The 15,543-nt window shown below is 42.3% G+C and overlaps 1 protein-coding gene across 3 annotated transcripts in view; it reads right to left on the bottom strand.

The window, feature by feature from the left end:
• Window positions 1-15,543, bottom strand: part of BCAS3 (BCAS3 microtubule associated cell migration factor) — a 657,814-nt gene that overhangs the window by 342,170 nt on the left and 300,101 nt on the right. For all 3 annotated transcript variants that reach the window (XM_069971782.1, XM_069971780.1, XM_069971781.1), the window contains 3 exons: window positions 14,028-14,128; window positions 4,936-5,132; window positions 877-974 (listed from right to left, as the gene is read on the bottom strand). In XM_069971782.1, coding sequence (XP_069827883.1) covers window positions 877-974; window positions 4,936-5,132; window positions 14,028-14,128 — 396 coding nt within the window. The remainder of the gene's footprint in view (window positions 1-876; window positions 975-4,935; window positions 5,133-14,027; window positions 14,129-15,543) is intronic.

The following is a 15,543-nucleotide window of genomic DNA, read 5'->3' as shown; positions in this document are numbered from 1 at the left end:
TTCTGCATATATTCCATTGTTCCCCTGCAATAATTCCCAAAAAGCTCTTTCAACAACTAGATAATTTGCTCTGCCCATTCTACTGGCAGGGTCGGTGTCCTACAATGGCAGCGCTACAGGATGCTAAGAGCCAAAGAGCAATGGCTGACTCTAAGTGAATTGGGAACCTTGGCTGTTCCTGCCTTTGTTTATGTTTATTCTGTATAATTTTTGGAATAAAAAAACAAAGAAAAAAATGTCTAGTGGGCAAAGTCGTATGATTGATAGCCTTCTTTTATGAGCATGCATACAAAGATAAGTGGTAATCCCAAAAAGTGCAGAATGTGCTCCTCCCTCTCTATAACACCCCGCCTGCAGACTGGACTTCATGCTTAGTTTCAGGGGTTCCCTGTTAAAGGGGGTTGTTCTAAACAAACTGTTGTTTCTCGGTAACTGGGAATGCCTTACCTGATTGGCACGGGGATAATGCTGCTCTGTTAGCAAGTGTGAGGTCAATAAGCCAATCAGAAGCCTGATAAGCCAATAAGGGCCCCTTTTAACGCTCCGGTTAGGGTGTGATCCATGCCCCTGCTGGCTGCTGCCCCAGGAGATGTTTAGGGCCATGGCCACCATGATTTGCACTTTAAGAAGAAACTGTCCGGGTATCTGAGAGTTACTGTATGTCCCAGTTCTCTGGGTGAACGTGGCCTCTCGCTGTGCGTACCCCCATAAAATGTTTATCATTTTAACTTTCTTCACTTAATAACAACCCATCAATGCCCATCAGCAGCGCCTGCTCATCACACATTACATGTATACGTTACACATATCACACACATCTTGGCAAGCCAGAAAACCATCCTTTATGGCCAATTGACCACTCCGGGTTTTTCCTACCTGAGCTGGCATCGATAACTGTTGATCCTCCTCTGCGATCAGCCGTAGGGCGGGGAGACCCTGGCATGCTTACAGGCTCAGAGCGAACAGGTTGGATTCTGCAATAAGAAGAATGTTTGTGAGAGGGTTGGGGCACAGGATGATCAGGCAAGGGGGGGGGGCAAGGTGAGCAGTCTGCAATGAGGGACCAATATGAGCGATCAATGAGAGAGAAGCTTGTCTGTATGAGGAAGAGTGGGGTCTGTAGGTCTAATTGAGGTCTGAATTAATGTTGCAGTTTGATTTGGACAGGGGTCGGGGTCAAATTACTTTATCCTTTATCCCCTTATGACTGCCCTCCCCAGGACTAAAAAAACAATAGTGAAGTAAATAAAAGTCTTAAGAAATATAAACAAATGCTTTTTCAAAGATGAATCCACAACTATGAAGTGAAGTAAGAAGTAAAACACAACTGGTGTCACTGCGGGTGGGAATGTCTGAACTATTTACATTCTACCTGTAAAGTTTGATGGATAATGCAGAACCGTTCACAACAGGCGGTTTTATTAAGTCCTTTCTTATTTATACAGTATTAGCGCCTAAACAATGGCTTCCTGCTTTGTCTCTACAGCACCCGTCTCCAGCTCCAGAGGACTCAGTAGTGTAGAATAACATTACAGTGGGTCTCACGTTGGACACATGTGCTATGGAGTCCCCGAATGCCAATGGAGACATGTGCTATGGAGTGCCCGAATACCAATGGAGACATGTGCTATGGAGAGTCACCGAATGCCAATGGAGACATGTGCTATGGAGTCACCGAATGCCAATGGAGACATGTGCTATGAAGAATCTTGGAATGCCCATAGAGACATGTTCTATAGAGAGTCACCGAATGCCAATGGAGACATGTGCTATGGAGTCCCCGAATGCCAATGGAGACATGTGCTATGGAGTCCCCGAATGCCAATGGAGACATGTTCTATGAAGAATCTTGGAATGCCCATAGAGACATGTTCTATAGAGAGTCACCGAATGCCAATGAAGACATGTTCTATAGAGAGTCACCGAATGCCAATGGAGACATGTTCTATGAAGAATCTCTGAATGCCAATGGAGACATGTTCTATGAAAAATCTTGGAATGCCCATAGAGACATGTTCTATAGAGAGTCACCGAATGCCAATGGAGACATGTTCTATATAGAGTCACCGAATGCCAATGGAGACATGTTCTATGAAGAATCTCTGAATGCCAATGGAAACATGTTCTATATAGAGAGTCACCGAATGCCAATGGAGACATGTGCTATGGAGTCCCCGAATGCCAATGGAGACATGTTCTATGGAGGGTCTCTGAATTCCAATGGGGACATGTTCTATGGAGAGTCTCCAAACGAGACATGCGCTATGGAGTCCTCGAATTTACAATTAAGCTATGTTCACACAGCATAAAAGTACGGCAGTTGTTGCAATCGGCAACAACGGCCGTACTTTGTACGCATAGCTACACTGCATGTTCTTCTATCGGATCCCGGCCGGAGTGTATACACATAGTATACGCTCCGGCTATGATCCCAAGCGGCGCCGCAAAGAACTGACTGCAGTACCGGCCGGGATGATCTTTACAGAGACTGCCCGTTCCGTGACCCGGCCGGGTCACGGAACGGCCGGTACAATACGCCATGTGAACAGGGCCTTACAGTGAACAGGGAAAAACAGCTTCTCTGTTAAGATACTTAGGCACAAATTTAAAATGGAAATCATTTGGAAATAATACTATAGTGCAGAGTGCTGCCTGACCGTCATTGTTTATAAAACTATACAGGTACACTATAAATATAACAAGTGTTTATCCTGGGATGTGAATGCCACTTAAGTGTTGCCATAATTGAAGGGGGTCTGGGGCCAAGGTTTTGTGAATAGACCAGGGTCTGTGTTACAGCATTATCCAGCATTAGAAAACCATGGCCGCTTTCTTTCAGAGACAGCACCGCTCTTGACTCCAGGTTGGGTGCAGGTTTCAGCGGTGCTGTCTCTGGAAGAAAGCAACAGAGTTTTTTTTAACACTGGAAAACCCCTTTAAAGGGGGATAGCAACCACCAGAACTGTCAATCTTGCACTGGTTGTTAAACTATTTCTGATTACCGCAGATTAGATTTATACCATAGCACCACAAGGCGGCAGGACAGGGGAGGGGCAATATAATACTTTAAAGATTACAATTCTCCTGTAAGAATTCTAATGGCAAGGTCATTCTTGTAGTTTACGTCCCACACCCTTCTTGTTTTCCTCTGGATGAAGCTGATCAGAACTGGTTAAACATCCAGTTCAGCCGCACTTATTTATTTTAGTAACTTACTTATCAGTCCCATCAAAACCTATAAGTTCTGTTGAAATAACATGATTAGGAAGTGACAAGAGGTGGAAATAAGTTCAGACACATGCGAAGTGAGAGTTATTATTAGGGGAAGAGAAATGACATACAGCAGAGTTTACCTTAGTATGTATGTAAGCTAACGTAAAGACGCATTTTTGTTCTGACTATACATATATATATATATATATATATATATATATATATATATATATATACACACACACACACACACACACTACGTACAGCAGAGCTAATAGGGTTACATAAGGCTACAAAACGGAGCTGTGCATGCCTGTACGCAATGAGTGTACGTATATGTATGTATGAATATACATCATGTGTGAGTGTACGTATGTAGTGAGTATGTGTGTGTCTGTATAAACAGGCACTATACAGGCATACTGTATGTGTGTATAGACTATACAGTCAAGTGGCTACACATCTACAGGCCTCGTAGATATCCTATTCTAAAACATTGGGGGTAATCCAGCGGGAAAAAAATAATTGTAAAACCAACTGGTGCCAGAAAGTGCAGGAGATTTGTGATTTACTTCTTTTTTGAAGGGGTACTCCAGCGTGGGGGCTATTTTTAGATCTGGCCGGGGAGGAGGAGGCTGAAAGAAAAGACGTCCACTCACCTCACCAATTCCAGCGGCGTGTCCCGCATCGCGCCACTCCGGTGCCCGTCTGCTTCTGAGTGTCTGACGCGGGCCTGGGACGTGACGTCTCAGGTCCGCTCAGCCAGTCAGTGAAGGAGGCGGAATCTGAGCGGACTTGAAATGGATCCCGCCTCCTTCACTGCGTGGCTGAGCGGACCTGAGACGGGAGGTAAGTGGACGTCTTTTCTTTCAGCCACCTCCTCCCCAGCCAGATTTTAAAATAGCCCCCATGCTGGAGTACCCCTTTAAAATCTCAAGTTTCCCAGCTCTTATCAGCTGCTGTATGTCCTGCAGGAAGTGGTGTATTTTCTCCAGTGTGACACAGTGCTCTCTGCTGCCACCTCTGTCCATGTCAGGAACTGTCCAGAGCAGCAGCAAATCCTCATAGAAAACCTCTCCTGCTCTGGACAGTTCCTGACATGGACAGAGGTGGCAGCAGAGCTCTGTGTCAGACTGAAAAGAAAACACTACTTTGTGCAGCAGCTGATAAGTACTGGAAGCCAAAATACATAGGAAATACATATTTCTTTTAGGGTAAGTGCACACAGGCATGATTCCGGTGGCTTTTGATGCAGAAACTACACTGAATTCAACATAAAAAACCTTACAGTTGACCCTATAAAAAAAATAATACCAGGAACCCCCTACTATGACTGTAGCTCAGAAAGAACTGCAGCACAAGGCTTTCCCCTATGGGAACATACCCTCATACGTTTTTTTTTTAAAGATCCCATCCCTGGTTTTGCATTACTAATGCTGCTCCAAATGACGTTTTACGTACGGCTGTGAGAAGGGGCCCGGTACCTGACGGGGGCAAATCTAGTAGATTTAGTAATTTTACAAAGTGATGTAACTTTGTAAAGGTGTAAAACGATAGGTAGAAGGATTCATTGGTAACTATGAGGGTTGTGTTTTGTGATTGTGTTTGACGTTCTCTGGATTAAAGTTGCAGGACAATTGAATGGATGGTTTGTGCATTTATGACATATGTAATAACTAAATAGGGGAGTGGAAAATGCTAAATAATTCCCAGAAAAGATACCTCAGGCTGTTCAGGTCAAGATCATCCGTGTCGAATTCCAGCAATGGCTGCGGGGTGTCACTCGGACCATGAGAGTGGAGGACTGAGGAGCTGGAGGAGATCACAGTTGTTTGGCCAGAGGGATGGATGGTTTTAAACTGAAACTGAGGTCCCATCCACAGTCTCCTGTGAGGTCCTGTATGTGTGACTATTTCCACCTGGAACATGACAAGAAAGGACAGGGATTAAGTCTATCTTAACATAAAAACACTAATTTTAAGTAGTAAAAAAAAAAAAAGACTGTGGCACCGAGATACCCACACTGGTGCCGATCCATTCATGTAAAAAACTTAGAGCAATGTACCATCGGGTAGATTTGCTTCAAATTATTGTAGTTGTTACATAGCATGGCTATAACAATATAACTAACTGCTAAATCTCTTCCCTTTCAGCTTAATAAACCAAACGTTTCCCATTATATATAAGGGAAGGGGTTAGAAAAGGAAAATCCTACTGAACTCTTTTACTGCCCTCGAGATCGGGCTACATGTTTTTTTTTCTTCTGTCTTTCCCGTTTTTCCTTACACCGACACAGCTGAGCAAATATTATGGAATTTGTAAGAGAATTAAACATTTCTTATTAATCTGTAAGAATTCATAAATGTAACACCAAATGTTAATAAATGTTATTTTAAAAAGTAAACAGGATTGTGGTTTAACACAGGTCGGGTTTTACACAATATTTCACGGCAAACACATGTTCTTTAAAAGCAAATTCAGCACATATAAAAACAGCAATGAAAAACTCGCCCCGGGAACATTCTTTGCATTTAGGAAAATGAATACCGTCTTTTTTTGTTCCTGGTGGCAGCTCGAACCTAATTCTATTACTTCTCAACAATAGTCGCTCAGATTACTGTGACTATACACGCACCTCGCATTAAACATCTCCAGCCAATTGCTATAGGGTTTACATTGTATGTATTTTGCATGAATAAATATTCCGTAATAGATAGTTTCTTAAAGGAACTTCTCGTTTTTAGCTGTGAATGCATTCCAGTAATCCATCTCTCTTCACACTGGTTTCTGGTTCTTAAAGGGGTACTCCAGCAGGGGGGGTACTTTTTTCGCTGGGGCACTAGAGCGCCGCGATGCAGGACCCGCCACTGGAACCGGGGAGTGGACATCTTTTCCCTCAGCCACCTCCTCCCCGATTCCAGTGGCGGGTCCTGCATCGCGGCGCTCTAGTGCCCGGTTCCCGGGCGCTTCCTGGTGTCTGACGCGGGCCCGAGACGTGACATTTCAGGTCCGCTCAGCCAGTCAGTGACAGAGGAGGGATCTGAGCAGACTTGAAACGGATCCAGCCTCCTTCACTGACTGGCTAAGCGGACCTGAGACCTCACGTCTCGGGCCCGCGTCAGTCACCAGGAAGCAGCCAGGCACCGGAGCGCTGCGTAGCGGGATCCGCTGCTGTAGCCGGGGAGGTAAGTGGACATCTTTTTTCCTCAGCCACCTCGTCCCAGGTCCCAGCAACAAAGTGCCCCCCCCTCCCGCTGGAGTACCCCTTTAAGACTATGCTCCCACACTGTCTTTTTTCGGACAGTACAGCTGTCATTTTGAGGCCAAATAATGACCATTATTTCAAACTCACTCCATTACTGTACAAATGACGGCCCTTAAATGGACAGAAAAAGAAAGATGTGGAAACATAGCTAAATGGGATATTCCAAGAAGAATAAACTTGCCCCCCTATACACAGGATAGGGGACAAGTAAGAGATGATGGTGGGGTCTGACGTCTGAAACCCCCGACGATCTCCGTATCAGCCTCCGGCTCTCTTCTGGCTCTCTCGGACACCTCCATAGGAATGAATAGAGCTGCAGGTTTCGTGCCGTACTTGCATTTGTATCCCTAAGAAAAAAGCAGAGGCCTGATACAGAGGCAAGTTTCCTGAGCCTTTGTACCTCACACATCCCCAAAACATCAGCGCTCCACCCCCATGCTTTATAAGTAGGAATGGAATTCCTTCCATCATAGGCCTTGTTGAAATCTTTCCAAATGTAACGTTTATGGTTGTGGCCAAAAAGTTTGATATCGGTCTCATCAATCCAAATGACCTTGTTCCAAAAGTTGTATGGCTTGTCTCTGTGCTGTTTGGCGTATTGTATGCGAGATACTTGGGGCATATCGTCTGGTGACTCGACAGCAGCTCTTGTTTCTTTAAGTGCCTCCTTATTGTGCATCTTGAAGCAGCCACACCGCTATTTTTCGGAAAGTCCTGGATTTCAGCTGAAGTTATTTGTGGGTTTTTCTTTGCATCCCGGCAGTTGCGGCTGTAATGTTTTTTGGTCCCCCTAACTGTAGTTTGATTTGTACAGAGCCCCTAATTTTCCATTTGTAAATCCCAGTTTAAACACTGCTGAACGGCATTATCAATTCCTTAGACATCAGAAAAAAGTGAAGGTTCTGGAGTGGCCATCTCAGTCTCCTGATCTCAATATCATTGGGCCACCCTGGGGATAAGGCGAAAAGGCGCAAAATAAGGAGCCTCATCCACAACTTCCACAAAGCTGTCATTGATGTAAGAGGGGGCAATACACGGTATAAAGAACTGGGGTATGCAAACTTTCGATCAGGGTCACTTGGATGTTTTTGTTCATTTAGTTTTTGTTTTTAAAAAGAGAAAACACAATAGTTTGACAATAAATGGCGTCACCTGACCACTAACCATGAGTGGAAAAATAGTTTTTGTGTTATTCATATTCTCGGAAAAAAGGACCAAAAAGCAATAAACTGACACGTAACGGAGAAATCGACATGAACCCCACGTGACTGTTCTCGCTGCATTTCCTCATAGTAAATTAAATAACGCGATTAACTTTGCTATGGAAGGAAAACTCTGCAGATTCCACTCACCATACGTAGGAAGGCGGCTATTTTTATCATACTGTACATTTGGAAGATAAATCAGCCGCTCTCCATACTGTAATAGTTACAATACTTCTGACGTACGGCAATAGATCCTTCGTTGGTTTCAGCGTCTGGCCCCCATTCTATTATATATTGTTATTGCACAAGAGATCTGCCTGCGGAATGACTTGTTTATCCGCTGTTATGAATTACTCACAGCCCGGATTCTAGGATTTGTCCAGTCAAGAATTCTGAATATGTTAGATTTATGAGCCTTGAAGGTTGTAAGCGTACACGAGCCTCTCTCCCGCTACCTTGCCTTTCTCACCACCGTTCGGCTTGCCCTGAGAGACTTCCGTTCCTTTTGCAGCCTGTATTTCATGAAGCAGTGCAAATTAGGCCACAGATAAAGCATCCTGTATATTTTAAGCTCAGAACCATCAGTGTCACAGAGCCGAGAGGTAAACAGATGCCTTTGCAGTTTAATCGAGGCTATGGCCAGATGTTCCTATTCACTTTCCTGTTGTGTGCAGGACAAACATATTGTATCTACTTCACACTGACAACACACATTACCCACTGTTCTAATTGAAAAGTTGAAGTGAAGGGCAACTTTCTCAATACATTCTGTGACAAAATGTGAGGCTGAAAAGAAGCTCAAAACAAGGAGAGTGGAAAGAGATAAATATTTCTGGCAAGAGAAAAACTTTTCAGTTCCCCCCACTAAAGTTGGGCCATTCGCACTGGGCTCGGCACGTTCAGCAGGCGTATGCGCACATGTTCTGCGGTGACAGTCATCTATCTGGCTGTGAAGCCTGTAATGTATATAATGGGGGACATCAAGGAACACTGTAGGCACAAGGGAAACAGGAGGTGACGTATAACCTGGTTAAGTTGGATTTTATTTACTGATACATTTTAGGAATCCGGACGCACAATTGTTCTTTCAATAATAGATACTGTGACATTTATATTTATATTTCTGCTAAAAATTTCCAATTCAATAGAATTTTTTATCTGGGATTTGTTAGCATTTTTCAGTAATCACCAGTCCAAGAAATCTTTCTTTCTCTATCAGGTTTTAGGGTCCGCTCACACATACATGCCGCCGATTCGATGCTGCATCACTTAGTTACATTGATATCTGCAGCACATCCTGCACGTGGGGGTGGACCCTAAAGTAAAATAAATATATAGGTGTTACCTTGATTGGATGAGCAGACTGTCATATCGAGACAACTCTGTCTCGGAAGTGGAGGCAGGATGGTCTCCGAGAGGCACCAAAGGGGCATCACTTCTTTGTTGTTTTATGCTCTTACACTTCTCTATCTGGACAACCCCCTTTAAAGAGTCTATTATTTTACACTGCTTTAAATTGCTATCACTGTTCGGTAGCTGTTAGGTTAAGGAGACACATGGTACCTTTCACATTCTACCATAATATGTATGATAGAACCCCAAAAATATTATTTCTGAAAATATAAATTGGTGAATTGGAAAAAAGAATGCAATATAGTAACTTTTGGGGCTTCCTGTGTCTACCTAATGCACTATACGGTAAAAGGGACACGATACCATTCTTCTATAGGTCAGTCTGAACACAACCATATGCAGGTTACACAGATTTTCTAATGTGTTTTTTTGTTTGTTTGTTTTTTTAGGAAATCTTTTTTTTAGCAATTAATTATTAATAAAATGGGTTTATTGTGACTCTTAGAACGGTTTTAGTTTTTCACCTACAGGGCTGTATGGGGCGTCATTTTTTGTGCCATGATCTCTAGTTTTTATTAATACCATAGTTGTGTAGAATGGATGTTTTCGATCACTTTTTTAAAAAAAAATTTTATATATAATTTAAAAACCAAAATCCTGTTTTTTTTCCCCCTCTTTTCGTTTACGCTGTTCGCCATGCGGGATGACGATTGTTATATTTTAATATATTGGACAACTACGCACGCTACAGTATATAATATGTTCATTTATTTATTTTATATGTTTTATTTATATAATGGGAAAGGGGGTGATTTAAATTAGGGATGGTCCGAACCTGCCCCCCCCCTTCTATGAAGCCTGCTCTGCTCCAGGGCGCCCTACATAGCATCTTAGACACCTAGGATGTAAATGTACAGGACATACATTTATGTCCAGGATCGTCTACGGGGTTGAAGTATGAATTTTTTTAAAAACGTGATAAAAAACATTACAAAATGCCCCCGTTTTAATGTTTGTTTGTTTTTTACATAAAAATCAATGGAAAAATGGATTCAAATGGAGTGCACACAATTGCATCTGTTTTGCACCCATTTTTCCATAAAACATATTCATTTAACGGACTGCAAAAATGCAGCGTGAACCCAGCCTAACTCTTGTTTCCGACCAGCTAACCAAGGTTACATTTCTCTACTATTTGGGGGGGGGGGGGGGTCATGTTCTCATGAAATTTATTAAGCTGGTGCATATTAAACAAAAAGGAAATTTATAAAAGAAAAGGCGTCAAAAATAGTACGTGAGATGAAACCAAACGGCAAGTTATTTAGACACAAAAAATTGAGCTGATCCGGGCCGCTGTCGGCTGACAACTCCAACACAAAAGTAGGAAAATTAAAATTTAACCCAAGAACAAAGCATTTCTCCGACCAATCGTGTGTTTAGAGAAGGGAATGTGGGGCAGGGATTAAAGATCTCTGTGATCCGACTTACAGGATTGTAGAGAGGCCTCAGGATGTTTTTTGAGAACGACTGCATTTATTAAAAATTATAATATCTTTCTGCATAGACCACTTTGCCTGTAATAAAGTGACATGTTATGATAAACTTCTGCGGCTTGAACGCTTAAAATTCTCTTGTAAGAAGGACATTAGGTCAGTCTAGTTTTTGAGTGTTTTCTGTTTTGTTTTCCTCTCGTCTGAGAACACAATTATATCCCACACGGATATAAGATTCTCAGGCTTTTGTTTGGGAAGTCCTTGAAGAATATATCATTAAATGTTCTTTGGTATAAGGATTGCACTTCCTCTTGTGTATCCCACATCGCACCCCATTAAGGTAACAATTTGAAAGAGTGGTTGTTCACATACATAGAGGGAATTTGCACCATTAAATCCAAGCACCATGGGCCTCACTGTACTCAGGTGTTTACTTTAGCAAAGCTCTTACTTATTGTTTTACACAACAAAGAACATCTTCTGCTCCAAGAAGCAGCAGTGCAGAATCTCCCCATGCTCTGCAACATCTTGTCATATTAATCAATGCAAGACAGGACATCTTCAAAGATTGGTCTACGGATAGAAGCAATAAAAGTCAACATTTCGTGCTATAATGTGTGATCACAGAGGAGGGCATTGGCTAGGGTGTGAGCTAAGATGTATTTTAGCTGCAAAGGGAAAAAAGAGAGAACATAGGAAGATTGTTTATATTGTTACCATGGGGTCTAATATTCTGTCTGCAACGCAAAAAATGCATCTAATGGATAAACTATGTTTTAATCATGACAGGACCCGCATTTCAACATAGACTTAAAATACAGATAACAAAGAGGTTACTTTTCACGTTTTCTGAATATAAATGTATTTGGGCATATGATTCCCTCCAGCTAATTTTTTTTTTAAGCTGGTCAGTAGAGATGAAGAAACCTGCCGGATTTCTGGTTCGTATGAACCAGAAATCTCGGCACCTGACTCCCGCTGTCCAGCGGGTGGATACATCGTAGCCTAGAAAACTGGGATACAGCCCTTTTCCCAATAATAAAAAAAAAAAAATGTTTTAAACATATTTTGTATTGTAACGTGCAGAATTGTCCAAACTGTTAAAATACAACAGTACTGTTTCCGAATCTACAACGTAAATCTGCACCAATGTGGTGCCAATAAACACTGTAGATCATGGAGCAAAAATGGAGAGCCCAAACAGCCCTGTAGGTGGAAAATAGAAAGGATTAAAGGAGTCAAAATGGGTTTTAGGGCAAAATAGGTTATAGGGCAAAATAGGGCAATTTTCAGCACATATTTGTAAAAAAATATTATAAAAGCTACAGTATGTAAACATGAATACCGTTTTATCTGTACTGACCTACAGAATAAAGATAACGTACATTTTCACATGTTCACAACATCCACTGCTCCCCCCATCTATTTCCGTGACAGCCACCGGGAGGAGGAGGAGGAGGAGCACCAGGGAGCAGATCAGGCAGGGTCTTTACTACTCCCCAACGAAATCACTAAAAATACTCTGTTTACTTAAAGGCCGTTGTACACAAGCGGATAACCGAAATACAAACAGGCAAGTGATAGCTAACGTGACTGAAGGATTAATGGTAAAACATTTGCAGATCTGTGACTGATCATTTATACAAACATAAAAATAATCATTCATCATTATGACAGGTATGTAAACAGGACTTGTTCATCGATGGCTGACATGTGGGGTTACTAAATGGGTGGAAAAACACTGAATGTAGAATGATTATTTCGGTGATGATGTTGTGCATTGTGCTGGTCTATGTCGGTTATTTGGTTGCTTTCCGCATTCATACTGGTGATCAGCCATGTAAATATCTGTAAATGGGTCACTAATCTAATGTAGTAATACCAATCTCCATGAATGCGGGTATGTGATTCTGTAAGGGCTATAAATTATTGAGACTGAATACTGAGAAGATCCCAAGCATTTTAGGTCTGGTTTTCCTGGAAGTACGAGTTTTCCTAGATTGGTTTATGGCCAGTTGTATCAGGTCTGTAAGGAATTCCCAGTAGTGTCCCTGCAAGTCAACGCTAGACCCTTGTAACAGCCTGGAAATATGACGGGGTATTGTTAACTAAACCAAAATCTCTTCCCAAAGGAAAAGTTACACATATTTAGCCTAATGTTCTTGGCTCTTAAAGGAGGAATCCAACCAGGACCCATTTTTAAAAGGCTCAGAGAGGGGGTGGGTGAAAAAATAACGTCCACTTATGTCCCCGACTCCGGATGCTTCTTAAGACCCTATTCCACAGAACGATTATCGTTCATAAACTCGCTCTGACCGCTCGTTAACTATCACTAAACGTTTTTTTTTGCAAACGATAACACATAACGTAAACGATATATGTAGTGTAACGATTATTTTGCGGTTGTTACATGGTCGTTTAAAACGTTCATGACCACACGAAACACCTACTTTTTTAAAACCTTTAAAAGATTTCTTAATTTTACAAACCAATTAGCGAATTATCTTTCAAAGACCAACAATTTTTTTTTCGACATGCTGAAAAACAATTTTGAACGACAATATAACAACTTCGCCTTTGTCGTTCACTGGTTTACACCAATTCCACGAAGCGTTAACGAGCGGTCGTTGGAGCGAGTTTATGAACGATAATCGTTCCGTAGAATATGGCCTTTAGTCTTGAGACGGGACTTGACATAGCAGGTCCCCTCGGTGATTCAACATCAGTCAAGGTGGGACACTGCTACAGCTGCTGAATGGCTGAGCCGACCTGCCCCATTAAGTCCCAAAACCTGTCTCAAGACTGGGAAGTAACTGGACAACAGTGACTGGATAAGCGGAATGCCGGAGCTGAGGAGGTAAAAAGACATTATTTTTTTCACCCCCCCCCTCTCGGGTGTTCGTTCCGGATGGACTTCTCCTTTAAAGCAGCACTGACTTGCAGGGAAAGTATCTTCAATTATTGACACCATGGAGCCGGCTCTCCTTGTTCTGGAAGGGAATGACTTTGCATATGTCTCTTCCCAGTGGACCAACATGTGGCTTATAAGACTCCAACTACCAGATTGGCACTCTACCTAAGCTGAACCACTCTGGATGCAAAGAAAAGGCGTTCATTCACTGACAGCAAATAAAGAAGGACCCTGATGTCAGAAGATGACATGAAACGTATATTAGAAAGTCACAAAATGCAGCTTCATTATACATTGTATAAAGTTTTATTTACATGAAACTCCCGTTGGAGCAGGAAAATGGGAGTTATTCCAAAACCTAAACTGACCAGAAACACTCTATAAAGTGTGCGGAGTATATAGACTTCTGTGTGCTACAAATCAGAGATGGAAAGTCTAAAAAAAGTGATGGATAGTAACACAAAGAACAAGCAGATCAAAGATTCAACATAAAAACTTAAAAAAGTTTGAAAAGTGTTTCACACTTGAACTTACACTGGGATCTAGTACGCTGGCCTAATAGTAGAAAAAACAGCAAAACTATTTACCTGTGAAAGCCATTCTTCATCATCGGGGCCGCTGTGGTCTGAAGCCAAGCTATCATAGGAGCCATGCCGAGTGAGGGGCCCCGGACTTCCAGGTAGCACCACTGCAAAAGAGAAATGATTTCACAGTCAGTGTTCAGAACCAGTCCGGTGTAAAACACAATATGAGGCTAGGGTTTTTGCCTGTTTTGTGGCCGTTTTTTTGCTGCAAAACACAGCCGTTTTATGCAAATAAAAATTATTATTTGCATAAAATATCCATGTTTCGTCGCAAGAATGACAGCCATCCCAAAAAAAAACGGCCGTGAAACGGACAAAAAAGACAGTGTGTGAAGATAGCCTGAAGGTGCAGTTTCTTTTGCTGTATCAGTGAAACAGCTTGAGACAAAGAAACGGAAGCAGATGAGCTCCAAGTGCTGTGAACTGCAAGAACTGTAGCGGAAAGATGAAGTCGGCGCAACACGTGAGGCACAAGTTCTCTGGCTGCAATAAATGTGATGAACATCAACATACACTTTGTGTGTGGGGGGGGGGGGGGGGAAGTACGAAGACTGGCATACAAGTACGCCGGTCTTATATAAGCCCCCGCCCCCTTTTCCCCGGCAGAATACACTAGAAGGCGCAGGCCTCTTAGTGAATCCAGCCGGGTGCCCGAATCTGTGCCTGGCGTAGGAAATCTACATCTGCTCCCAGCAGGTGTAGATTTTGATCATGATTAAATCATGATAAATGAGGCGTAAATCATGATAAATGAGGTGCGGGAGGAGGCCACGCCTCCTCCTCGCCTTCTCACGCCCCCCGCAAGCTCCGCCAGCCCGCCCATCTGGCGAGCGAGGCGTACGGGAGGCGTACGCCAGGGAGAAGGGGCAAATCTGCTCCTTTTCCCTGGCATACGCCTCATATATACCCCCCTTTACGTTCATAGATAATCAGTATATCCAGCTTTAACATTTAAGAAACTGCAGCCAGCCAGAAAAAGAAAGTGAACCCTCTCTGAATTCTCCGGTTCAATGTAACAGGAAATAAAAAGAAAAACAAAAAAATTATCTAGGGTCCTAAAATGAGGTAAATGCCAATAAATAAGAGAATTGACTTAAGTTGTGTTATTAGTTATTTAACAAAATCTTAGCCAACATGCAGAAGCAAAAAATGATGAAAACCCTTACTGCTTTTAGGAATTAAAATTAACCCTTTGATGACCAGGCCAATTAGTTTTTTGCCTCCTTGTCTTTATAAGACCATAGCACTTGCATTTTTTCACCTACAGACCCATTTGAGCCCTTATTTTTTACGACAGCAATTGTATGAAGTGTGCGAAGACAGAATTAATTTTTCCATATAATATGCTGTGAAACTGGAGAAAAATTATTTGCGTAGTGAGAAAAAAAGTTTACACCGTACGCCCTATGGTAAAACTGACATGTTATCAATGTTCCCCAAGTCAGTACGATTACAACGATAGGCAACTTATACAACTTTCATTTCAGGAGCTCCAAAGCCTGGTCTGCAGAACACTGCA

Source organism: Dendropsophus ebraccatus, chromosome 5 (assembly GCF_027789765.1).
Source record: "Dendropsophus ebraccatus isolate aDenEbr1 chromosome 5, aDenEbr1.pat, whole genome shotgun sequence".
In the NCBI taxonomy this organism is placed as follows: Eukaryota; Metazoa; Chordata; class Amphibia; order Anura; family Hylidae; genus Dendropsophus; species Dendropsophus ebraccatus.
Note: the sequence above shows the minus strand (reverse complement) of the source record. Positions and strands in the feature narration are given on the sequence as shown.